This window comes from Globicephala melas, chromosome 1 (assembly GCF_963455315.2).
Source record: "Globicephala melas chromosome 1, mGloMel1.2, whole genome shotgun sequence".
Lineage (NCBI taxonomy): Eukaryota > Metazoa > Chordata > Mammalia > Artiodactyla > Delphinidae > Globicephala > Globicephala melas.
The window spans coordinates 91,322,565-91,349,332 of record NC_083314.1 but is presented as its reverse complement, the minus strand read 5'-3'; the positions used below and the strand labels follow the sequence as shown (position 1 = coordinate 91,349,332).

At 39.2% G+C, this 26,768-nt stretch overlaps 1 protein-coding gene across 5 annotated transcripts; it reads right to left on the bottom strand.

Annotated features, from left to right (window-relative positions):
• Positions 1-519: 519 nt before the first annotated feature.
• Positions 520-26,760, bottom strand: SLC16A4 (solute carrier family 16 member 4). Of its 5 annotated transcripts, XM_030868982.2 has the most exons (10): positions 26,424-26,747; positions 25,096-25,214; positions 20,707-20,839; positions 19,838-19,981; positions 19,500-19,661; positions 17,707-18,222; positions 15,583-15,794; positions 14,418-14,511; positions 4,726-4,962; positions 520-1,007 (listed from the first exon to the last, which is right to left on the bottom strand). In XM_030868982.2, the coding sequence occupies exons 2-9, from the start codon at positions 25,180-25,182 to the stop codon at positions 4,802-4,804; spliced, it is 1,509 nt and encodes a 502-aa protein (XP_030724842.1). In that variant the 5' UTR covers positions 25,183-25,214; positions 26,424-26,747; the 3' UTR covers positions 520-1,007; positions 4,726-4,801. The 5 variants fall into 5 exon arrangements, with proteins under 5 accessions (XP_030724842.1, XP_060157419.1, XP_060157422.1 ...); XM_060301436.1 differs by lacking the exon at positions 19,838-19,981 and having other exon boundaries at positions 26,424-26,760; XM_060301439.1 differs by lacking the exon at positions 17,707-18,222 and having other exon boundaries at positions 26,424-26,752.
• Between the last annotated feature and the right edge of the window lie 8 nt (positions 26,761-26,768).

Here is a 26,768-nt window from a genome sequence, read left to right as displayed (position 1 = left end):
ATGAATTTTAAACTGACCGATTTAAAGGTGATTACAAGGACTTTTGTCGTTTTTCATTTGTGTCCCCATGTTAAGACCATGGGTGATAAATGTGAGACATTTAGGTAGATATTTGTGGTGAATGAGTAGCCAAATGAGGCAAATATTTATGTATATATGTCTTAAAGCCGTATACAAGTTGATTCTGTTTTAAGAGAAACCCTCAAGGCTTTTAATAAGTATTGGGCTTTGGTTTTATAATGAGGTCCTCAGAGGAACTAGGTTTGGATTTTTAAAAATTAGATCTAAAATCAAATATTAATACACAGTGTGCTTTTTTTTTTCTCATGGAAAAAGCCAGTTTTACAATTAGGCAAGTTTATGTGCTAAGGAGCTAATTTTTTGCAAACAAACATAGCATCACATATGTTAATATGCCTAGATTATTTGAAAAATATCACAAATTATTTCAGTCCATTTAAGTAATTGTTGCTTTTATTATACTTTTAGAAAATCATTAAAGAAGAAAAGCCAGGGGCTGTGATCTAATCAGCGTTGTTAATTAGTTTTCAGAATTGGCTCCATTAGGACTAGCTTTGTAACTTTAGGCAAATAACTTGGTCTTAATTTGCTTTTGTCCTTAGGTGTAAGACAGGAATATTAATACCTATCCATCTTCCTCATAGGATTGGCATGATGCTGATGAGGTAATAGGTGGGAAAGAACTTTAAAAACTTAAAAGTACTATAAGGTGGAGTTTTATTTATTTATTTATTTATAAATTTATTTATTTTATTTATTTTTGGCTGTATTGGGTCTTCATTGCTGCGCGCAGGCTTTCTCTAGTTGCCGCAAGCCGGGGCTACTCTTCGTTGTGCGTGGGCTTCTCATTGCGGTGGCTTCTGTTGTTGCGGAGCACTGGCTCTAGGCGTGCAGGCTTCAGTAGTTGTGGTGCACGGGCTCAGTAGTTGTGGCTCACGGGCTCTAGAGAGCAGGCTCAGTAGTTGGGGCACACGGGCTTAGTTGCTCTGTGTGGGTAGAGTTTTAGTATCAGAAATAGTATTTCCTGAACAACGTATATAGAAAATTCCTTTTACAGTGGTGGTATGACATTTTCTTAGAGTAAGAACAGCAAGAAATGGTATCTTAATTGTTTTAAATATCTCAGCAAGTAACTGTGAAGAAAGTATTATTGAACTTTTATGTTCAAGTTATGCTCTACTAAATATGTATATTTATAGATAATACTTTATATACTTTATAAACATTTCAACTAATATTTTAGTATTGAGGAATTATAAGTGGCACATACTTAGGCATTACCTTCTTTGGTCAGGGTTGGTGAATATTGGAAGACCTAAAAAAGTTCATTATCTTTAACAACTACATTATTATTGCATTGTAGCAGATGTGTTTTGTGGCTTTAATTTGTTTGTTTTGGTTCTTAGGTATTTTGCATCCTCATTTTCATTTCAATCTAGATATTAAAAGTTTATGCCAATTTGAGTTAGAACAAATTTATTATAAGATAACTGCTTACAATTAAATTAGCTTCGTAATCTTGTGACACTGCTAAGCAGCCAGGGTTGTCTGAAGGGGAAAGTGTAGGGTTTTTTGTCAGTTTGAGTTTGAGTTATGACTCCTCTACTTACTGGGTGTTTAATTACTTTGACCTTAAGTTTATTCATTTGTAAAATAGTCATCATAGTATTTTCTTCCAAAGTTTGTGAATATTAAATTAAGATTAAATATAAAATGTGTCTGCCTCAGTGACTAGTATGTATTAGATGTTGAAATAAAGTTCTTCACCAGCCTACTCCAGACACATGCTAAGCCTCTTTGTTTCCTCTTTGTCCCATGGGATATCTTGAGGGGGAAGGAGATAGAAAATCAGTGTACTCTTGCTTTTCTTGAAACCCTGTATCTGTCCGAGATAGTATTTGTAGATTATGGTTACTTAGAAATGTGTTAACATCTTATAATATTGTTCAAGGGCAGGAGTAAATGAATAGGAACATTTAAAGTTAATTGTTAATATAGTGAATACATTAGTTATGAAGTCTTTAGCTTCCTGTAGTCTAGGGAGTCAGTCTTTCTTGATCCATACCGCCCAGGTTTAGAGGGGCTGTTAGCATGGAGTAGGATGAAGAACTGCCCTGTTGTGTAAGAGTCATAAAGCCTATGTAAATCAGAATTCAACTTGGAGTTCTTTAGTTGGTTCTACTTTTACTGTTTTGTGGGTTATTTTATTTTATTTTTTTTTGGCCGCGCGGCTTGCAGGATCTCAGTTCCCCAACCAGGGATTGAACCCCGCCCATGGCAGTGAAAGCCCTGAATGCTAAGCACTAGGCCACCAGGGAACTCCCTGTAGTTGGTTCTGCTTAAAATGTATAGTTTGCTTTCATAGGAGGAAAGAATCTAGTTGCCCTAGGTAGTTAACGTCTTTTGAGAACAGTTATTGCTCAAGAGGGAAGGGGGGACGGATAGAGTGGTTCCTAGTAAATCATTGATTTTCTTAATCTTGTGCTTTGATGTAGAAAGAAGAAGAAAGGAAATTATCAGCTACTGTGTATGAAGGGTATTTTGCTTGGTACAAGTATGTTTTCATTTAATCCTCATAGTATAGCTGTGAGGTAGCTTGGTGGAATCCTCATTTTACAGAGGAGGAAATTGGGACTCAGAGAGGCTAACTTTCACGAGGTTACATAGTAACAGGTAGCAGAGCTTGGATTTATTATTATTTTTGCTGTTTGTGTGAGGCGGTACTGTTTCTGCTCTATTCATATTGTCTTACATCTGAAATGTAAAAAGAATGTTAGACATTTACATTTAAGTGTAAAACCTATACATTTTAAATAGGACCGACTGCAGTTTTTAAGATAACGCAGATTTGAACCCAGATTAATTTGGTTCCAGAATTGGTGCTGGCCCTTGGGAAATAGATCCATCTTGTTGATCTTGCAGACTGATGGAAAAGATTGACATGTCAGCTCATATATAGTGCTCTGTTAAAAGTTAGATGGGGAAAGGGTAAGCTGCGACAAAGCAAGAGAGAGGCATGGACATATATACACTACCAAACGTAAAAGAGATACCTAGTGGGAAGCAGCCGCATAGCACAGGGAGATCAGCTTGGTGCTTTGTGACAGCCTGGAGGGGTGGGATAGGGAGGGTGGGAGGGAGGGAGACGCAAGAGGGAAGAGATATGGGAACATATGTATATGTATAACTGATTCACTTTGTTATAGAGCAGAAACTAACACACCATTGTAAAGCAATTATACTCCAATAAAGATAAAAAAAAAAAAAAGTTAGGGCTTCCCTGGTGGCGCAGTGGTTGAGAATCTGCCTGCTAATGCAGGAGACACGGGTTCGAGCCCTGGTCTGGGAGGATCCCACAGGCCGTGGAGCAACTAGTCCCGTGAGCCACAACTACTGAGCCTGCGCGTCTGGAGCTTGTGCTCCGCACCAAGAGAGGCCTCGGTAGTGAGAGGCCCGCACACCGCTATGAAGAGTGGCCCCCGCTTGCCACAGCTAGAGAAAGCCCATGCACAGAAATGAAGACCCAATGCAGCCAAAAATTAATTAATTAATTAAAAAAAAAGTTAGATGAGATTACAGAGGAGAGAATGACAATGCTGGGGGAGGTTTTCCAGAGGCTTTTGGTGAGTCAGATTGTGAAGGATAAGTGAGACCGTGCCTGGTGGAGAATGGCAAGCCATTGGGATTGTAACTGGTGGCACAGCTTGTACAAAGGCACACGTAGAGAGTGAGAGGGTGTGGCATTTTGGAGCTAAAACCAGGCTTTCAGTTTAGGATTTTTCTCTATAGGGAATTAGTAGATATTTCAAAGCAGAGAGGAATGGAAAGATGGAATAATAATAGTAATAATAGTCTTGAGGACCATTCTGAAGGAGATTCTAGAGGAGGTTGGTATTGCAGAGAACTCTAGGGTGGTCTTTTTTTCCTTTTAAAATCACCCAGATAATGAAGAGCTCTCTATCCACATGTAGTTGCTTAGTCTAAGTGACATTAATTAGTTAACATAATTATTCCATATTTAAGAAACATCTTTTGGTTTATCTCCCGTTAAGAGCCACCTATTCAACTTTCATATAAAACTTGTTCTGAAGATATGTCTAGATATTTAGCTTGAACATTCCAGATAATTAGATATAGTGAAAAAGTAACATTGTTTGGATGAGTAGGAATACTATTCAAATGATCTTGCAATAAAGGTTTGTTGTTTGTGGGGTTTTTTCTTTTTTTAGCAGTTCTTATTTATTTTTTTATTACATAGCAATACATGTTTATTATAGAAAATTTAAGAAACAAAATAATGAAAGAAAACAAAGATTACCTCTAGTTAAGAAGCAAAGATAAACTATTTGGGGGGTGTATACTCTTCCAGTCACTAAACAATGTTTCAATGTTCATTCACATTCCAGAGTTCAATGACTCTGTTTAATACTGCTCTATATGAAGGAAAATGGTTTTCTGTCTTTACATATTTTTGCGACTGAATTACCATGGCACAGCTGAGAGTTTGGTTAATTTATTATTACAGTACATTCTGATTTTCATTTAATATCTAAAGTAACTGCTTCAACTGATTAAAATTTTAGCCTATTTGATTAAATACTAACGGAGTTTAATTTAAGTTGCTATTACTCTTTTCTTACCACCAGTTAGACATTCTTCAGAGTGCTAAAGCAAAAAGGAACCTTAAAAAATTATGTGGTTCACCTTCTTAGTTTACAAATGCGGGTACTTTTCTTCCATGCTTTTGTTTCCAGTGACTTTTAGTTTAGACTTTGTTTTGTTAAGCTCTCACTTGATTGCAGTCCTCTCTCTTTCTGGTCAGACTGTTTTTCCATCTCTCAGCCAATGGTACAAAGAAAAGGGAAACTGAAGAGAGGAGATAGCATATGCCCGAGAGGTAGAAGGAGCCGGTGTATGTCTGGGTATAATCATATAACCAGCCTATACGGAAGGAAGGATTTCTGTTAGTGATGCAAACCTTTCCATTAGTAGTTCCCAGCCATGAACCGTTCCTTGAAGGAAGGAGCCTCCTGTACTTACTAGTCTGTATTGTGACCCATTAGAAAGTTAGTCAAGCTGCTTACCTGTCTTATTTTCTATTGATGAAGTTAAATCAATTCCATCTGAGTTAGGGGTTTAAACGTTGGGTTAAAAGTAATCGTGAACCCAGAGCCCATCTCCAGTCTTGTAATGGAAGTTGGAGAAAATTAGGAACACGTACCATTTCATTTTACAATGAATTTTATTAGAAGACCACTATTCTTATGAAGAAAAGTATTGTGAATTACTGTTTTCCAAAGAAAAAAGTGAGAACTGATTATTATCTTTTTTTCCTTCACTGAACAGACATTTGAATTCTTACTGTGTTCCCAGCAACGTGCTGGGTGTTGAGGATATGATAATGAGCCAAAACAGACATGGTCCCTGCCCTCATAGACCATATAGTTTAGTGGGGATTTGGTATTAACCGCATAAATTACACCTGAGATAAAGGCTGTGAGGGGATGGATGGTTCAGGAGGTTATGAGAACAAATGAAAAGGAACTGACTTACTTGGCCAAGTGGGTTAAACAATGACGATAATTCCCCCTGAAATCTCAAAGTGCTCTTTTAAAAGCAAGAATTGGGAGGGTCCTCAAAATCATTTGGCTAATGGCACATACTAGAACTTCTTAGGTGAAACGCTTTTTTTAAAAAAAAGTGTGAGTTTGTGGTGGCAAAGAATATTGTGCAAGGCACCAATGTTTATACGTTATTGCAAAAGTCAACCCTGTGAAAAAGGCAAATAATGTCTCAATATTATTATGAAAATAGTTTTGACCTCAGGCTCCCTAAAAAGGGCTCAGGACCTCTCGGGGAGTCACAGTCTTTTCTAGATTATTGTATGCATGTTATGTTTGTAGATGCAAACTTACAATATGACTTTTATAAGTTTTTATATTTAAAATCTTGAAAAACCTTAAGTCAAGGATGTTATTCTGATCATTTATTCAAAAAATTTTGGTACTCCATGCCAGCACAGTTCTGGTTACTAGGGATAAACCCATGGACAAAAATGGATGAAAATATCTGTCTGCATGGAGCTTACATTGTACCTTTTGATTTTCACTTATGTCTTGGAACATGATTTCTCACTGGATGTGTAGAGTATACCCTTTTTTTTTTTTTTTTTGTCTGATTGTGTGTCTCTATCTCCTCTCCTTTTTATTCTCTCACTTGGCTGTGATAGAGACTTTCAATTTTTGTTTGTTTGCTTCATTAGCTTTTTGTTTCCTTTTCTTAATGTAATGAATGAATGGAATGTTTTATTTAAATTCAGCTAACTTTAACTTGCTTTTACTGTTTGATCAGTGACCTCAATTAAATGTTTCTTGGAGTTAAGCAAAATAGTGAAACCGACTGGGACAAGTCTTTGTATTATGTTGATTGACCTTTAGATATCTAAGAAACGGTTGACCAATCTGTCAGTTTTTCTAGAAATTTCTATGAAGGAGGAACTGTGGAAAGCAGCAGCACCCCCTCTTATCCTTTGTCATTCTTGCCTTCGTCCCTTAGTATAGCAATTTACCAGTTTATATATAACCTGTGAATTGTAAGACAGGGGTATTTGAAGTAACACTCTAGGAAAAGACTACAAATTCTTGGAGAGGGAGGTAGATAGTGCTGCTGAAAGGTCAGGAGGGTAAAGCTAAAAATAGTGAAACTGAGTTGTTTTATAAATCCTGGAGGGACTAAAACAGTTTAAGAGAAAACTGCTTATAAGCCTTTCATTTCACATACATTTAAAGTCAGAATGTTGTTTCTGAAATGTGAAAGATTAAGATATATTTAGTGTATTTTCTTACCAGGGCAGGGAATTACTTAGCATGCTTTAGAACTGTTTCCATGTATTTCCATGCAAAGTTTTTATTTATTTATTTATTTATGCATGTATGTATGTATGTCGTGTCGCACAGCTTGCAGAATCTTAGTTCCCCAACCAGGGATTGTACCTGGGCCCCTGGCAGTGAGAGCGCTGAGTCCTAACCACTGGACTGCCAGGGAATAACCAATGCAAAGTTTAATGAAATAATTTGTTTTAAATCTGTTTCTCCCATTCATGCTTGATTATTGAGAGATTAGTGTATTTTAAAATTCTGTCTCTAAGATCTAATTGCCATTCCATACGATAATAATGTGCAGTTGAGTATTTAGTTTTAAGATGTTATTTATAATAGCAAATATGAGGTGAAATGTAAGATGCAGGACTATAGTGTACTATTATTAATTAATTGTCCTATGAAAATATTAGCTTCATAATCAAGCTTAAATTTAAGTGGCTACTAGGTAAGTTAAATTCATAGCTTTGCTGCTTTAACCAAACATCTCTGTTTGGTTGGAATAATTAGCCTTTCCCCACCATTGAAAGTAAAATAAGACTGTATAGGGAATTGGCTGGCAGTCCTGTCGTTAGGACTCCTCACTTCCACTGCACGGAACGCGGGTTCGATCCCTGGTCAGGGAGCTAAGATCCTACACGCCACGTGGTGCAGCCAAAAAAAAAAAAAGAAGACTGTATATTTGATCTGATTTTATTAGGTCTTTGTACTTTTTTTATAATAGCACGAAATAGATGTATACAAATGCACTTTCAACCCTAAACAGTTTCAGGGTTATTGTTGGTAGTTCAGAAACCACTGCATTCTAATCATTTTCAAATGGAAATACACGCATAAGTTGACATTCAAAAGACTGGGTTTCTTTGTGGTCATAGCAAAAGCATTGTGAGTGGCAGAGAATACTAGCCACAGTCCAGGAAAGCGTGCAATGGATCTGAGCCTCCACTCCATGCTAAGGAATACTGTATGTAGCCAGCATTCTGAGGAGTACGCTGCCTACTGGTGCAGACTTCCTAAGCTGAAGTCCCCTCTAAGCATTTCCTTGGTGTCTCCAGACTACCTGCATCAGATTCACTTAAGATGCATGTTAATTGTGCAAATTCATTGGCTTCCTAAGCATACTTCCTCCTAGGTGGCACCCAGTTGATTCTTACATACAATAAAGTTGTTGTCCAAATTACTTCTTTATAGCTGTAACCCTTGTTCTGGGTAGGAATATCTAATAATGTTTCCTGTGATAATTTAAAACAACTAAGAAGATAGGCCTCAGCTTCCTTAAACAGTTTTGCAAACCAGTTTTCTTACAGTCAACAAAAAAGGGATTGGAATAATCTTTTAAGTTTGATGTTTAATATAGAATCTAAATTCATTTTTTTAAATGTCAACATTTTAAAAACGATACTCTATATCATTTTATGGGTTAAGCCATACACGTTTAAAAATGAGTTTAACATCTTGTCTAAAAAGTATTCATATCTGATATCTCAGAAGTTGATTTTTAGCTGATTTATGAATCCTTTTCAATAGGATTACTACTGTAAGTTTATTATTGGTCATCTTGTTAAGATTTGAAATACCCCTAGAAGGCCGTTAATTCCAAAGTTCCTTGATGGTAGTTCAAATTAGTTGTTGAGGATTCTGTAAGTGACTGGCCGGTGTTGAACCAGAGCTTCTAGCTGTTCGGCTGTAGAATAGTGGCAGACTTCCAAGGTGTGCAGAGACAATGAACTTCTCACATTCTTGGGGTCACTGGAGCTGCCCACTGGCTGTTAGCAGCCTTGTCATTTTACTTAGGGTGTGCTGTACAAATATTTCCTGTATGTACCATGAAGGGAAAAATCTTGGGAAACATGGTTTAGCAAATATAAACCTCAGTGCCTTTTAAGACAGGAGCTCTCTAAAGGCCTCATGATAGAAATTTGCCATAAGATTTACTGGTAGTGCTATAAGTATTGGCTCTGTGTTGTAAGTTTTATTAAGAGGATTGTGGTCTGTGTTAGGATTTTGAAACTTGATTCCTTGGCCTTGCAAGGAAAGGACTACCTCCCCCTTCTCCTTTTTAAACCACAATAGAGAGCTATTTGGAATTTATTTTTGATGCTTTTGTAGGGATTCATTAATCCTAGGAATGCTGTATCAAAGTAAAATTCTGTAGGTTTTGTTGCTTATGGGGAAAATAACCACTGGATAAAGAAATGATTTACATTGTTTCCTTTTGCCTCTTCAGGGTATAATATATTTCTCAGGATTTAAAGGACAGAGAACTTTGTTCTGCCTTCTTGTCCCCCGTATCCCCAATCTCCAAAATGGATTTATAGCAGACCAAAAGGTTGAGTTGCTTGTGTGTTTGTTTTCCAAATAAAATTTCAGGCCGTAGAGAAATTCTCAACTGATAGGCCAAGATGACTGATAAAACTCTAGAGGGCATGGTTGATAAAAGGTGGAGTGAGGACTGGGTGGAATATCTGTTTAACATTGTATCTGAAATGAGGATGTAATAGAGATAGGAAATGACCTGTCATTTCATGAGGAGATGAACTTGTCTGTGTTCATGGGACAGAGAGACAAGCTTAGATGGATGAATTTCCATTTTAGCCATTGTCTTTTCTTGTAAAAAACGCAGATGAAGAGTTAATGCAGGACTTCCCTGGTGGCGCAGTGGTTAAGAATCCGCCTGCCAATGCAGGGGACACGGGTTCGAGCCCTGGTCCTGGAAGATCCCTCATGCCGCGGAGCAACTAAGCGCATGCGCCGCAACTACTGTGCCCGCATGCCACAACTACTGAAGCCCGCGTGCCCAGAGCCCATGCTCCGCAATAAGAGAATGAGAAACCCACGCACTGCAACTAAGAGTAGCCCCTGCTTGCTGCAACTAGAGAAAGCCCATGTGCAGCAATGAAGACCCCACTCAGCCAAAAATAAATAAAACTACATAAATAAATTCATAAAAAAGAAAAAAACTCGGAAAAAGTTAATGCAAAATTACCAGTTTTGCCCCATGGTGTTTCTGATGAATTGTGAGGTTGAATAATAATAGCAAGAGGGCTTCCCTGGTGGCGCAGTGGTTGAGAGTCTGCCTGCCGATGCAGGGGACGTGGGTTCATGCCCCGGTCTGGGAAGATCCTACATGCCGCAGAGCGGCTGGGCCCGTGAGCCATGGCCGCTGAGCCTGCGCGTCCAGAGCCTGTGCTCCGCAACGGGAGAGGCCACAACAGTGAGAGGCCCGCGTACCGGAAAAAAAAAAAAAAAAAAATAATAATAATAATAGCAAGAGAGAGATGTACTTCTTCTTTAGGAACTAGTTACCTTTAGCTTATTCTGGAGTACAATCAACTTATAATTATTTGGCATTAGAAACAACTCTCCTTGAATTTATTGAAAAAAATTATTTTTGTGAAATATCTGCTTGATTGAGTGAAGCTTTACTATATTTTAAGGTCATTTTTATTATACCAAAGCTTAGGGTGCCTTCATTTAAAGGTAAGAAAATGGAGACATGGGTTACAGTGGCTCAACCGAATTTTCAATTAATGAAGTGGAAGAAGAATGCAGGTTCTAACAATTCTCAGTTTTAGACATTTTAGACTAAGTCCTAATGTTAAGCAGTGTATGTGGCTGACAGAGTGAATGCTATACCATGATCCAATAAGGTATGAAAGAACATTGAACAAATAATTTTGTCTTCTCTTTGTCCATGTGGCAGCTAGTAGAGTTCTGTGCTAATAAGTTGCTTAATAATTATTGAATGAATATTGAGTTACAATCAAATAATTATTTGTGAACCAAACAAAAACAAAATAAATGAACAAACCAAACCAAACAGACATGTAGATAAGAGAATAGGGTAGTTGTTATCAGAGGGGAAGGGGCAGGAGGGAGGGCTAAATGGATAAGGGAAATCACCTGTATGGATGGAAAATAAATTTTTGGTGGTGAAAACAAAAACAAAATTATTTATGGCATTTTAAGGGAGTTTTCAGAGATTTGTGATTTAAATTTTTTATATTAAAATAAATATTAGCATAATATATGCACTCATCAGTTGGGAAAGGGGGGTGTATGTGGAAGAGAGAGGAACTACATTCGGTGGTTTTGTTTTATAGGCAGCTGATATGGGCTGTTGGTGGTTTTATTTTTATTTGTTTATTTATTTGTTTGTTTGTTTGCGGTACGTGGGCCTCTCACTGTTGTGGCCCCTCCCGTTGCGGAGCACAGGCTCCAGACGCGCAGGCTCAGCGGCCGTGGCTCACGGGCCCAGCCGCTCCGTGCCATGTGGGATCTTCCCGGACCGGGGCACGAACCCGTGTCCCCTGCATCGGCAGGCGGACTCTCAACCACTGTGCCACCAGGGAAGCCCAAGTGGTTTTATTTTTAAATGAAACTGAACAGCCCTTAGCATTTTGAGCTCATATGTCAAATACCTCAGGTACAGGACTAGGAATTTAACATAAGTAACTTATAGCTGTCTTGTACATGGGAGAATACGACTGTATACTTGTTTTTTTTGCCAAAGGCACTATTTTTGTATTTAGATTGCTTTCTGCAGGTGTACTTTTGTTAACAGGGGTCTATTAGAAATGTATATTAAGTTTTAAAAATATTAATACTTTTTATTTTTCCACAACCTTCCAAGGCTTCCATCTTGGTGTCAGTGTATAGTTCTGGATGCCACCTACCAGCAAAAAACAGCATTTGGGTTTGGATGAACAGTGACATTTGGTCTACCCTTGGGTCTACTGACCACCTAGGTCAGGAAACTAGAAAAACCCTGAAACTGGTCCAGTCTGAAGCAGGCCATATTATTAACTAAAATTGAATTTGTTGCTGAGTATTGGCAGGAGTAGGGAGAGCTGTGGGGTGGAGCGGGCAGGGTGGTCACTTGTGGGGAGTGGCGGGGGATAATTTTTAAACTATTATTTATTTCAATGCCTGTCAATTTTAACCAAGATCTGATGGAGAATTTTGTTGCCACTGTATTTCTTATCATAATCACCATTACAAAAGATGTATAAATAATTTTCTTGCCCATATGCTCTATTTACGTTTTTTTTAAGAAAAAAGTAACTTTAAAAAATCTCGGTTATATGATTCCTTGGGTTTCCTGTGCTTTATATTCCCCTTTCCTTGAATTTTTAAAATATGCTGTATAGAACTAACTTGTTTTTCTTCTTTATTTCCATACAGGAAGGAGAAAATTATTATTCATGTACCATTTTTAACTAGTCTTTTGACTGAGGATTATTGTGAAACATTTTACTGTTTGCTAGATTCCTTATTTTAAATGCCTGTAATCTTTTATAGGAATTTCACCTTTTGTAATTTGGTAATAACAAGTCTAGGTAAGTAAAAAATGAGGATCTCATACAGTTCGGAAGATCTAAGTTTGGTTTAGAATTTGATATTTTATAACCAGTAAGCCTTTTGATTTAGTTAAAGCTAAAGACAGTAACGTAACTTGCCTGTACCAGTTGAGGGTTGAGTGGATCTGTAGCTCAGTATTTCTGATGTTCTTTAGTAGTTGCTGCTGGAGTCAGAAGTTAGGAACAAATCTAATGGCCTTTGTAAAACCCTCTTGTCACTTCACAGAGCAAGGACCTACAGCAAGGGCTCTCCCGAAGTCTCCCTTCAGCAAGAAGCCTAGCACTACATTGTAGTCAATGAGAAACCGTGGTACAGAGCAGGAAACTTAATTATATATTATTATCATAATCTTGTTTAAGATACTCTGAGCAACTCCCAGACTAAAAACCTGTACTTAAGCTTTCAGCAATAGCCTTATCACTTCCTTTGACTTTTTTGTAGAACTTAAAAAATTTATGATTGCCTAAATAACATTTTCAGAGTTAGCAGGTAAAAATTCTACCATGAGCTCTGTCTTTATCCTCACATACAGTGCTAGGGTATCATGGATATTGGGTAATAAAAGGCTTGTAACTTTTTTTTTTTTGACTCACTAATAGTAAGAAATGTGTTTTACATCACATATGTTTTCTGTTACATAGGTGTGTGTGCGTGTGAAATAAGTTTCACAATAAAGTGATGCACTCTGATTTGTAATCTGCTCGTGGTCCTTTTTTATTAAAAAAAAAAAATTTTAAAGATCATGACCAACAAATTGGTTTCAAGACCCACACATACATCTATAGCTTTTTCCTTTTAAGTAATACTCCTCACAAAACTTGCTTTGTCTTCTCATACATTGAACTCTTTAAATATTTTTAAATGTATACAAAAACATTTATCTCTAAACATGTTGTAGTTTTGTTATTTGCCTTCATCATTTGAATAAGATATTCTGTGCCCTGGTATTTGTTACTTCCCTACACTTTTGGCCTAATAGGCTTGAAAAGTTCCAAGGCATCATTAGGACAGCCAGTGAAGAAGGGTCAAAATTGAAAAAAAATCATCAGCAAACTGTATTTGAACTCTGTATTTCACTGACCTGGATACTAGCCATAGAGTAGCTCTGCTAGCCACCTCTGGTGCTTGGTCTTTTACCACTCCCTGTATAACAATTCTGGGCTATAAAATTCTAGCCTGTTTTCCAGTTACGAAGTATTGGCTGAGTTAGAGCTCATGGGAAGAGGTGTGTTCATAAATGCAAATAAGGACTTAGTTGTGTATTTGTGTAATTTTTTCCTTTAGATAGGTATACCTAAATTGAAACTCAGATAGTGGTACATTGTTTTACCTTCAGTAATAATTTCTTTTATTAAGTTTTTATACTTTTGATATGTGCCTTTAAGTCTTAAGTTCATAGAGGTGTAAATCTAATGTCATTATAAAACTTAGTTTAAAAAAATGATAGTGGGACAAGATCAGACCCTTTTTCTGTCTTCAGGACTGAGGGAAGCAGAAGTAAGTTTTAGGCTGAATTCCTTTTTGTGGATGATTGGAAATGCTGTACTAATTTGTAATTCAACTATATTGAGAACCTATAGTGTAAGATACTAAAGCTTAAGTCTGTTTCCTAAAGAAATTTGTGTGAGTAGGCAGTCTTTTAATAGTCTTAGATTAAATGTTCAGCAAGCACAAAATGTCCCAATAGGTAAAAAGTGAATGTAAAACAATGCTTCAGTCTTAAAGTTGACTTAAAAACAGAACTCCCCCAAGTTTTACTCTACTTGTATTTAATGTTCTCCAGTGGCCCCACATATCCTCTCCACAGATTCTGGCCTTAATCCAAGACAGCTTTTGTTTGTTTTTGTTTTTAACCATCATAGGTCTTTGGGCATCTGATAAAACTCTGGATTGTCTCCCCAGAGAAGTAGATATACACACAATCCCTGCTCTAAGACTCCCAAGAGAATGTAAGAATCTGCCTAGTGCACATCTGTTGAATTAACCCTGAGATTCTCCTGGATTAGTGATGGAGTTGTGAGCGTTGGTATAGGAACAGCAGAGATAATCATCAGTTTCTTTTAACCTGATAACGTCATTACGTGTTACCATTAATCATGGATCAGCATTTTGTTTCATTGCTTTTCAAGTTTACTCAGAATGTGGGTAAGCTGTTACCTGCTAAAGGTGGTCCAGAAAGGACAGCCATCCCAGCAAAGAAACTGGCAAGCCCCAAGAACCTGTGTACCATAGAATTCCCAGACAGATCAACCTGCAGGGATTAGAATCCAATGTTAGCCATATTGAGGGTGAAATTCTGTGGAGACCTTTGCCTACAGAGGGGCAAATACTGTGTATGTCATCTGAAACTGTGAACAGTTGACTTCTGAGGTGATTTGGATGGCATTTTACTCTGATATTATGAAAGAGCTGAGGCAGATAAGGAATAGTAATTTCAGTAGGCAGACAGTGTTTTCATTTTATTAGTAAGGAACGTTGGTTTTTGTTTCTTTTTAAAAATCTTTTAATTGGTTCAGGGATACTTTTTTCCCCTGAACCTCACTGCTCTTCTCTGTTAGGAAATGGTATTTACAGTTGGAGCTGACAGTGGTATTATTGAATCCACCTATGGCTGAATACCAACCATTGGTTTATAAGAAATCAGATATCACAGGAGTTGATTTCAGCTTTAGAAAGTTTGATTTTTGCTTAAGCCTCATATAAGATCCTGCAGCACTTATGCTAATATTGATATCAGGTCAGAAGATTCCGGGGGATTCTGTTGCAGCACACTGGGTACCTAGTTCTAAGAACCCATGGGGTTCCAAGAAAAACCCAGAAGTATTTGTATAACTCAGTTCCGTTCAGGTCTAGGACTTTATGTCAATTTGGGGTAAAGATGGAGAGGAGTTAAAAACACAATGTCCTTATTAAAGTATACAGAACTTCTCTCTACAAAAGAGAAGCCAGTGCTGGTCAGGAAGCCCTTTTTTCTTTTAAGGAACTCTTCCAAGATGTGTCTTAGAACCAAAGAAATGTCTGGACCTGAAGGAAAGAAGTGAACAGAAGTCTAACCTGGGAGACTGATAAGCAAAATGGAATCCTTCTGATCCCTATTTTGCTCTTCTTTCCTGTCCCACGTCCCATGGGGGGATAGTCCTCTCACCCCCCCCGGCCCCACCCCCCCAAGGTGAGATGAATAGCTGGATAAGATATAGCTACAAGGTTTCTGAGTATGTTTTTAATTATAAAATTAATACAAAATATGTTTTCTCTTTTGGGGAGGTGATTGTTAACACTTTTACTAAATGGTGTAAGAACATTAATGAGTACGTCTACTCACCAGTACAGGAAGTATCAATGCCAGGTAACCACCGGAGAAAATGGCAAAGAAGGTGGTATAGGTCATAAGTAGTGGAAATGTGGTGGCAAAAGGAGCAAGCAGGTTAGTGATGCCGCAGAGGATGAGGTAAGACTTGTGGTAATGATACTTCTTGATCCAGTTTTGATCAGCAACCCATCCGGAGATAATCTGACTGACTGTCTCAATGATACCTGGAACAATATTGAAAAGGTCTTATGAAATCCTAATTCCATTTTCCTAGCCCCTTTGAAAACTGTAAATGCATAAGGCATCTTTTCCTAAGTAATATGACTTCATCCTGAGGCTGGGACATAAGAGAAAAAAAAACGGTTCCATTTGTCTATCAATAGATTCTGTCATTTACTTACCTATTCCAGACACATCAATAAAATACCAGAAAGACTCCTTCAGAGTTGGGTAGAGGACTCACCAGGTATTTTTTCTCACTGTGTTTGGGAAACTCATACCACCAAACTGGGAATACCAGGTTATAGAGAACGCTGGGCTCAGTAGGCCTCCCTTGAAGTGGTGAGGAAGTGAGATTTCTTGAAGATTAGTAAACCCACAGGTTAGTGTCCTGGGGAAGTCATATGGTGGACGACTGGAGTATAAATAGTAAAGTCTTATGGTGAAGAAAAAAAAAACAGATGTTGAGACTTATAATTGTATGAGGTTTTGGTAATTAAGTCCTTCTCCAAAGGCTATTATGTTTAACTTGAAAATATGTAGAAAGTCTGGAAATGGGACATCATCTCTTGAACACTGGAACTATGGTGTAACTTGAATAAAATTTAAGAATAACATTTTTCACTTAGTTTTATGATAACAGAACATTCTTATCCTTTATCCTATTATATGTTAATATAGCAGTTAAATACTGAAAGAGATTTTCACCAAGAGGAGCATGAGCTGCAGTTGTTTTATACTTAAAATTCTCCTGTGGTTCAAACATAAATTGCTCCACAAAAAGGAATTAAAAATTCATACTGCCATCTCTATATTTTTACAGTTATTTCTAGGATACATATTGAAACTTTATTATGTTCTTTGGTCCTGCTGTAAAGCCCTAATCTGATCTAAATTGATACTACCAGACACTTTAGTGGAAAAAAAGTCAGTTTAGCTATGTATCTTTTTCTTGTGTACACAAGTTTTATTTGACTGAAGCAGTTGGAAATGGGGTGCAGTCAGTTTTGCAAGGGCTTGGTAAATAGGCTTTTCCAGAAATTAGCAAGAGAAAAGTTAATGTTGAGCTACTGAGAATTTCCAGATAGAGCAAACCAGTTCCATTTCATTCATTTTCATTTTTTTAGACTCCCTATTTTGTCAGTTGAAAGAATCCATATCTTCTAGATCAAGCATTCTGTTTCCATACATTTTTATAAGTACTCAACTAAAATGATTTTTTTTTTCATTCTAAATGTCAGCCTACCCATTAATGACTAGCCTTAGTATGCTTATTTATCTTATCCGCTTACTTTGAGTTAAAGGGGGGAAAATTCTTAGCTACGAATACTACTAGAACATTATTGAATGCTTACAGTAGTTCATGTACTATTCTGAACTCTACATGCATTACTTGCTTAATCCTAATAACCTTCTGAGAGTAGATGCTATTATTCATATATTACAAGGAAATTGAGACACAGAGAAGGCAAGTATCTTGCCCAAGGTCACACTGTCATACACTGCAAAAACTTGAACCTGGAAAGTCTAGCTCCAGAACCAATCCTTTCAACCACTGCACTGTACAGCCTACCTAGGATTGTTTTTGCTTGCTAAAATGGCTGTTGTCACTGAGAACCAGCTTTCTAAAGTTCGGTATCCAACAAATACTTAGATACTGACATATGAAAATAAGACTTGCTTTGGGGTCTGCTGTCTGGTAGGGAAGAGCCTGTGTGCAAGATGCAGTGACAGGTTGGAGGGAAAGTCCTGCTGCTCCCACCAGCCTCAAAAAACTTGCTTTTCTGGCCTTCCCACAACTCTTTTTTTTTAAAAAAAATATTATTCTTAAGCTTTTTAAAAATTAAATTTAATAAATTTTTGTGAAATTAAGTTCATTTCTCCTTTTGAGGGTGAGGTTGAAGTAGACTTTCTTACCAGCTACAGAAACGAGGTAGGAGGCGTCCATGATATTAATCCCCAGTGTTTTGGCTCTGGCTACCAGGTGAAAGGTAGGGATGAAATATGCCAACTGACTGAGGAGAAAAGACCACGTAAATATGTAGAAAAAAGGATTCTTAAGAAGAGAAAAATCAAAGAGTTTTTGTTTGCAGCTCCACAAAATAGTCTTATTGCCATAACTTTCTTCATTAGTTTTTTGGAAGAGTCTGTTCCTGTTAGGTTCATTGTTGAACTCTTCATTTTGATTTTGTGAGACTGTTAAACTTATACCAGGTTGTCCATCCTGCATAGTATTGTCCCTGATGGCAGACTCTTGTATCTCATTGCGGCATGATGTTTCTGTCCCACATGCTGCCTCTGGACTACTTGCAGAAAAACTGCTACTTTTATCTTTAATATCGGAATTGCTCTCGCTTTTGATATGGGTGGGTCTCAAGAGCATACTAGAAGGCACCAAATGCAATGTGATTGCTCCAAATAATATAAGGGCACCTAAACAGGAGAGAGAAATTGAGAAGTTAAGCTAAAAATTACCTCTCTCATTTCACAATACTCTGTATGCTTAGGCTCAGAAGAGGCCCCACCACTAAATATTCAGTCATAGTGCAGTAATTCCTGAAAACACTGCTTTGTCCTTGTATTTAGCTGAAAGCATTTAAATCCATTGACTTAACTGTTAGCCGTACACACTGCTGTATCCTTGTGAAAACGGAGTCCTTGCAGATAGAAAAGGGGAAAGCTGTGCCACTAGGGGGCATGGAAGGAGAGTTATTTGTGCTAAAGGAAAAAAATGGTTTGGGGTGGGGGGAAGTCATTTCAAATGTTAGAAAATTACAGTGTGTTTTAAATATCCTGAAGGGAGGGTGTAGATTTAGGTACAGAAAATACAGAATTAGGTAACGGGAATCATTTGGAAACTGCCTTAGAAGAGGAGATAGCCTGTCATCCCGTGATGTTTTAAATGTCCTAGAAAGAAGACATGCCAGTGTTGCCTTTGAAGCTGAGTAGTTGCTTGACTTCAGCATGTCCTGACCAAAGCTGTGACTTGGGTGTGTTGCTTCTAGAGATAGAATTAACTGTAGGTTCTGCTATCCTGTCTTACGGATTTGTCAGCTGGTCTTGTTCACCATGAGACTACTGGTGGTTTTTTTAATCAGGAAAGGAAAAGTTCAACAAAACTGCTCTGTAGATAGGAATAGGCTTATATATTCACATATATGTACATATACATAGATTTTTTTTCCCCAATACTTTGAGGTTATTTTAATCCAAATGTTTTATCTCAGGTATGAAGAAAATTGTGGAGTGAATGGTTTTTATTCGTGAAAATTTATAGTTGACAGTATATAAAAGATTAAGTATTAAGGAACATAATCCTCTTTTCACTCAGTTTTTTTCCGTCTATTTTAGTGAATCTGATGGAGGAGACTTTTTTAAATGCAGATTTTTTTCTTAAAGAGAAAATTTGAAGAGAATGCTTTGAGTAGAGGATCCTTGTTTCCGCAGGAGTACCGCTTTCCCTGCAAAGGTGTGTTTCCCCAGCCGCATAGATTGCCCTCCATCCCCTCAGACTTGAACTCTATGGTGAACTCTGAGTTGCCTGCATGGCGGGCAAAGCCTGCAAGTAGTTCAGAGTCTCTTTTGCCATATATTCTCCAAGGAAGAATACTTTACTTTAGAATCATGCTCACTTCCTCTGTAGTCATCATAGAGAGGGCTCAACATTAAATCTTACAGAGTTGATGGTTCAGAAACTTAGAATGACTCACCTGTCCAGTCATATAGATCTATCAGGACTTTTGTAAAAGGCGCTAACAGAAATGTCAGTCCCATCCCTGAACGGGCAATAGCTGTAGAAAGAGCTAATCGTTTTTTGAAGTATTTGGTAGTGACCACAGCAGCGACTTGGTACAAGAAAGCAGAACCCAAACCTAAAAGAAAAACATAATAGCTTGGAATCACTTTCACATTAAGTGGCTTGGTACTGGACAAGATATTCTCCTGGACCTGAGATAATATAAGTAGGTCTTTTGAACTCATGGAGAGTAAAAGGGAAGGTTCCTGGTTCCATTTTTTTTTTAAGTCTTAACTTTTACAATGGACTCACCAGGTAAAAATCCCATAGTCACACAAAGAAAGGGAATGCTTGTAGCCCAGCTGCTGATCAGATATCCACCAGTAACAAGGAAAGCCCCAAGAATGGAGGCAGTTTTCTCTCCAATTATGTCACAAGTAACAGCAACTAGGGGACCTTGGGAAAAGAAACAAATGCTAGTTAAATGTGCTCTGGCATCCCTTGTCTTCTGGTGTGCAGTTTAAATGGGCAACTGAAGGGAAATAAGAGGACTCTACATTTGTGTATCCTTCAAAAAGGTGTCTGTATTGAGTTTCTTAATATTCCCAGCCCCACACTATTTTGCTTTTAGGAAGAAGTTTTGTTGATTTTTGTTTGTTTTAAAGAAAAAATTGTAAATAAGCAGGTTTGGAAAGGAAGCTTGCTGAAAATGCATTATGAAACCTCTGCAAAAAAAGGTTGCCTCTAGTGACCTATGACTAGAACAAAGTTCAATTATTTATCTACACCATGTTCTAGCTCCAACTAGAACTAAAGGAAGAGGAATTGGTTCTGTCTTTTAGAGCTTTATGGTCAGAGCTTTATGGTCGACATTCCAGTTGAGAGACTGGCTCACTGGACCTATATTAAGACAGTGTTGAAAGAAACAAGGCATGAAAATTGAATCATGGAATTAAATAGTTGGATTCTTCACCTTTCTTTGTTTAAGCACTAATTTGTCTAGTTTTTCCAAGTCAAGCGGAGGCTAAACACTGCAAGTCCTTTTCTCAGCTTTACATGTTGATAAATGAACCTGAATTTTAGCAAAGCTTCAGTCTTGATTGACTGACAGGTGAGTCTTCTTGGAATTGCCCTTTGGTGGTCCTTTTCCTTGGACAGCAAGCTTATTGATGGCTTTATACCTGCAGAAAAACGAAGCGATGACATGATGGATCCAATCCAACCAGTTTGCTCTGAGGTGCCTTCAAACTCTTCTTGAAAAACCACAAAGAAAATTGCAAAAGTCTTGGTCATCCCCATCACGAATACATTTACCTAAATCAAAGCAGACCAAAGAGTCCAAGTCAGGTGGTGAGTAAGCCATTACAGGGGAGGTTGGAACTGCTGGAGGCTCTGATTCTCTGTGTAACCTGTATTTTACCAGTTTGTTTGCCAGTTCCTCTTTGTAACATTTTAAATTTTAGGGGCGGGTTGTCCACTTAGAGTGTCTAATCACTTTACATGAAGGCATCTCATTTAATTCTCATTACAAAGGCATGGAATAGGTGTGTCAATATTGTATTAGAAATTCAGAAAATTGAGATTTAGCTTAAAAGTTGCTCAAGTTGGGGATGCTGGAGCTAAGACTTGAACCCAGATAGACTGACTCCAGACCAACCACTGTACCATCCTGTTACAGTAGCATGTGTTAAAAACAGCTAATTCCAGTTACCTTTGTGAGAGATGTGTGTTGATCCAAAAGAATTGTTCTGTCAGTCCTTAGGTTAGCTTTGCTTTAACTCTGCTTTTGAGCTGAGTACCCTCCCTCACCTGGTATATAAATACGGCAACCATAATAATTTATCACCCAGCTGAAGCTCTTTGAGAGTGAAAAGTAGTGCTATTAATTGATGCCTGGACAGCAAGGGTAATGAGGATGTATGGTCACCTTACGGTTGGGTCATGTGCCCCCACCCTTTTTTTCTGTCCCATCTAACCCTTTTGCCCGCACCACCCTCATTCCTTCCACTAGGCGGAGCGCCTCTTTTGAGGTCAGGTTTTCTTTCAGTGGAGTACCAGCATTTGTTTCTTGGAATTCTGATTAGAAGGGGGGCAGTGAGGAGCAAGGGTCTGAGGGGAACTAGAAGGGAGGCCTAGCCAGGCTCTGCAGTCAGTCAAAGCCCAGGAGCCACATGTACTCACTCTTGTCTCCAGGGGCTTCTTAGTGGCCCCTTTCCTTTCCTTTTTTTCAGTGGCCTTGGTGTTTCAAGGCCACTTTCTCTGCTGTCAAGCTGGCTATGCATTGTGGAAGGACCACAGATCCTGGGTTCCTTTTCACTGATTCTTTCTCTGTTCACCTGGTGAATATTTCCCCCTGTGGTTCTGCAGTCATCTCATTTTATACCTGCCCCATAGACAACCATTCAGTCTCAAGGTTTTAATTACCACCCTTGAACTCATGGTGTAGTTGTGAATACTGTGTTCCATCTGCAGTCAGCCTGCCTCGGCCAGAATCCTGGCTCTGCTTCCTGTTAGGGGTGTGACCTTGGGCAAACTACGGAAGTTAAGCTTCCTCTTTTATAAAGTAGAGGAAAAGTAAATGTCACCTAGCTCATAGTACTGTGAAGACTGAGAAAATTCTGGTAAAGTAATACTTAGCACTTAATACTCAAACTATTAACTATGTTTTTGTTATCTTGTGTAACCATTCTGCTCTCCCAAGAGCTCGAGACTCATATTAATGTCTACCATATCTTTCTAACTCAGGTTAACTTATCCAAAACTAAACTCATCTTTCTCTTATCCCATGCCTACTCTTCCTTTTCATTTCTCTTGATTAGTACCATCCACCCACTCACCCAAATCAGAGACCTACCTCCACTTAGGAACCTCCTTCCCTCAGCCTCTACCTACTGAATAAAATAACCAAGGCCTTCCCCTCCAACCTCTCTGCTAGACTCTTACTTCAGACAAGTATTATTTCTTGTTTGGAATAAGGGACTAGGAATCAGTGGTGGTGCTCCAAGGTTGCAAAAGATGGGGTGGTGAGGAGGAAGTCCCTTAATGTTCTTTTTCCCATTCTGATTTGATAGAAGCTACAAGACTTTCCTTATTTAGAGTGAACAATGCTATGGACACCAGGGCTATATATTCAAAAATGGAAAAAGCATTTTATCAAGCACTTTGTAATCATAACGTGCCTTAAACGCACCCCTATCAGGAAATGAGGCTAGAGAATATACATGAACCTTAAATGACCCAGACTTGTTTCTTTCAGTTTAAAATACAGGGCGGTGATTGCCTCCTCTCATGAGCAGGGAATGTGACAATGAGGCATCATTCTGTAAAATTACCCTTCCTCTTTTTCTGTGGACATGGGTTCTGTGCTGGCATCTACACGATGCTGGCCTCTATGTTCTTAGCCATCTGAGTTTGGCTAGCTACTGGTCCCCCCAATTTAGTACCTTTCCTCTCTGGTCTTTCCCTGGTGTCTGGGCATAGCAGCTGTAAGTGGATATGACTTGTCTCTAATAACTGGGTCTGTGCCTACCACTGTGTATATCAAGAAAGCCAAGGACATAGCCTTTTTAGCCACCCTGCCTCCCTCCCTTAACTTGTAACCTTCCAACTTTGTTTCTGTTTTGACTCAGAGCTATTAAAAATCTTTTCCCCAAGGTCCAGATATTCCCTTAGTTAACTAAGCAGACTAGATAAATCTATATTATACTATTTCATCTCGTGTTTTGGACCAAGGTTGATGGGTTTCAGTCCTGTTCCAGAGTCCACATCAGACACTGTACATGGGCTTACCCCGTCATCCATCCATCCATCCTCCCATCTGTCAACAGGTATATATTGAGTGCCTACTGTGTTCCAGGCTATTTACTAGGGCTTACAGTGGTGAGCAAACAGACTTGGCCCCTGTGCTCATGGAACATTCAGTCCTGGGACACAGGCTGAATACAGAAAACAATCATGCAAATATGTAGTTATAAAGTATGGTAAGTTAGAATATGAGTCATTTTTTTAAAAAAAGTAGAGAGCTCCTGAAGAACATGTTGTTATTGGGTTTTTCACTCATCTTTTCAGGAGCTCATCTATTATAGAAAAGTAGACTTGTAACTTATGCAGACACAAAAGCATCGTCATCTTAAGTACCCACATTACCACTGTGGGTGATTGGCCTGAGTTAACTGTTAACATTTTGAGGACCCAAAATGTTTTTTTTGTGTGTGTGCTTTTATAAGTAGCATCACACCCAAAAAAGTGGGACATTGTTTATTAATCTGGTTGTTAGACAGCTTTTCTTACCAGCAACTAAATTGATCAAATAACTTCCTATCCTCAGAGGATAATACAGGAAAAGGAGTTATTGGGGAGAAAGGTGGGAGAATTAGAGATCCTCACCAACAATGCCAGGTCTGCAAAGCCTGTGATGTGGGGAGGTGGCCCAGTCACAGGAAGGCTCTCAGACCTAGGGTGTCCTTAGTTTCCTTTTTAGTAACACTTCTGGGAGGAAAAAAAAGATTCCACATTCTTTGGTAATGAAGCTAATGTTTAACAAATAGTCCTGTGGTTCGGAGTTTTGTATTATGTATATCCTGGCTGAGGACTTCTTGCCCTCCTTTCCCCTTCTCTGTCATAAGGGAGGAGGTGTGGTATTTCCACATTGTGGGCTTCAGGGTAGTTAGTAGTCACCAGGACCTGCACTCCCTTCCCTGGGAGCTTCTTACTGTAGGGCTGGGCTGGGGAGGAGGATCAGGAGGGAAGGGTGTCTTTGTGAATACATCTCAAAGTTAACTTACTTGGGAACACTTAAGAGGAATTGGGGAGCTGGTGCCATTCTCAGGGTGGTTTGGGATATAGCTGTGATGGGATTCACCAGTCCCATCAGAATAAGCATGCTGAGTCACATCACCACTGCCTCACATAACGACCCCAAGAGCTTCTGGGAGGAGGAAGGAAAGAAGTTAATTAAAAAACAGAGTGCGGAGTCCAGCTGCTTATGGATGAAGGAGAAAAATCAGGCTCCAGTTTCAGAATCCACATCATTCTCTCCCTTTCCAGACATGTCAGAAATATACATTGGGCCTAACTCTAGCATAAGTTATGGTTGGCGGGGATGGGTTGGGAAGTGGACAGCAGGCAGAACAGAAGAAAAGTCCCTGCCCCCTAGGAGAGACGGAGGATGCTTCCAGCAGGGTTACGTCTATGCTGGGCTGAGCTGGGGAACCCCCTCCCCACCCACCCCTGCAAAAGCACTTTTTAGTGGTTTCCAGTGCTACTTCTGGGATGGTTAAATGTACGATTGTCCCCAAATCCTAATTGCCATGCAGCGAGGGCAGAGCTGCTGATGGTAACTGGAGCACTCTGTAGGTTTAAGGAGGGGTGGGAGACAGGATGGAATGCTTCTGCTTTCACTCAAGGAGGACATTTTCAACTTTCTCTTGGGTTCATTGGCAGTTCCTGGCCTTGCTCTAACCCCCTTTCCATTCAAATGTCAAGGATTTCATAAGTGATCTTAGTCTGCTCTGAGCCTTTCTCAGGGAGCCTTCTTTCAGGCAGTAGCAAAGGGGAAAGTAAATTCTTACCAGGAAGAAATGAAACACAACCATCCATCCCCAACCTCCATCCAGGGTTTTCGTGTAGGGTCGGACCTTCCCCTCCCTCTTCAGCATGATGCTTCGTTTGTTTTAAATGCAGAAGATTCCTGTGACGAATCCAAGACAGAGTTGACTCAGTCGACAAAATGATCTTAACTTTTATTTCCTCTGTGGCATAAAACCACTTGTACTGTAATTTTTTTTCAGCCCACCTCTGAAACTAGATGATTTCTCCTCATTTCTAAAGTTTACAGACTCTCTGGAGTTTATAGACTCTCTGATCTCAACCTCAAAAATACAAGCAGGGCTTTGTACCATTTGGGGGATGTTTGTGGAGGTCTGCTGCCTGGCTTCCCCTGGAAGTCCACAGGGAGCTGACAGTTCTCTTGGAGTATGTCCTTAGTTACATATAAAGTCTGCCCCACTAGACTGTCCCCTTATCCTCGTTTATTCCATAATCATGATCCAGGCAGAACCATGGGAGAAATGAGAAAAAGATAACAAAAGGCTGTGATGTGAGGGACATCAAAGCCACCACATAAATCTCTCTTCCACCAGTTTGAATGGCCTCTGAAAGATGACCACTCAGTTCACTTCAGGCAGGAATAGCAAAGGAGTTGATCGCAAAGCCTGACCTCACTGATTGTGGAGTGGCCATTCCTTGCACTATTCTCCCCCCAGGTCTGCAAACCAAATCCTAGGGCAAACTGTGCACCATCCTCTGGGTAAGCTCTTGACTTTAGAGAGATAAAAAAGGGATGGGGAACTTCAGGTTTGGAAATTCCCTTTCACAGCACTTGCTAAAATGAAAATATTCTAATGGACTAAATAGACATGACAACAACATGTTCCTCGAATGGATCCCAGGCCAGAAAAAAGTTGGAAAGGACTTTAGGAGCTGCGTTGGGGAAATTGGAATGAGGACTGTGTAGCAGACCAGGTTAGATCTCTTAGGGGTGATGGTGGTCTCGTGGTTCTGCCGAAGAATGTGCTTGTTCTTAGGAGGCGTGTGCTAAGAAGCTCAGGAGTGAAGTGTCATAGAGTCTGCTACCTTCTCACAAGTGGTTCAGTAAAATAAATATATAGAGAGAGGAAAAGCAAAGAGAAAATGTAGATACTCTGAGAGAGAGGGCGGCATTCTTTATTTGCCACCGGCAGGTAGGCAGGCAGGCTCTTTCTTCCTGGGAAGGAGAATCTGCCGGCATGGCGTGTGGTATGGCCGTCTGTCTGGTGAGCAGGCCGCGCAGGGAGAGATGCCGGTTGTTCAAAACACTATAGAGGACCAACCCCAACACACAGTCCCATTTTCATCCTACCTTTGATGTGGTGTGTAGCAAGGGAATCCTCCACAGACTTGAGACAATCTGGGAAGAAAAAGAAACTATACAATTTTCCAGAATGTTGCTCTTTTTCTAAGGCGTTTCATTCTTCTGCCCTGTGAAAACAAGCAAGCATTGTGAGAGCCCAGGGTTAGAGCCAATTTAGGCACTCCTGCCAGTGGACTTTACTTCCTGAGGGGAGGAGGAAAGACTGTAATTTGACATCATCCTAGGCCCTCCCTCCACCCAAAAGCAAGCATCAGAGTAAACCAAGTAGAAAATCCTTTGGGTAACTGTTGCTGATTAAACCTGGAGGCCGTCGCACTAAGGTGGCTCTAATGC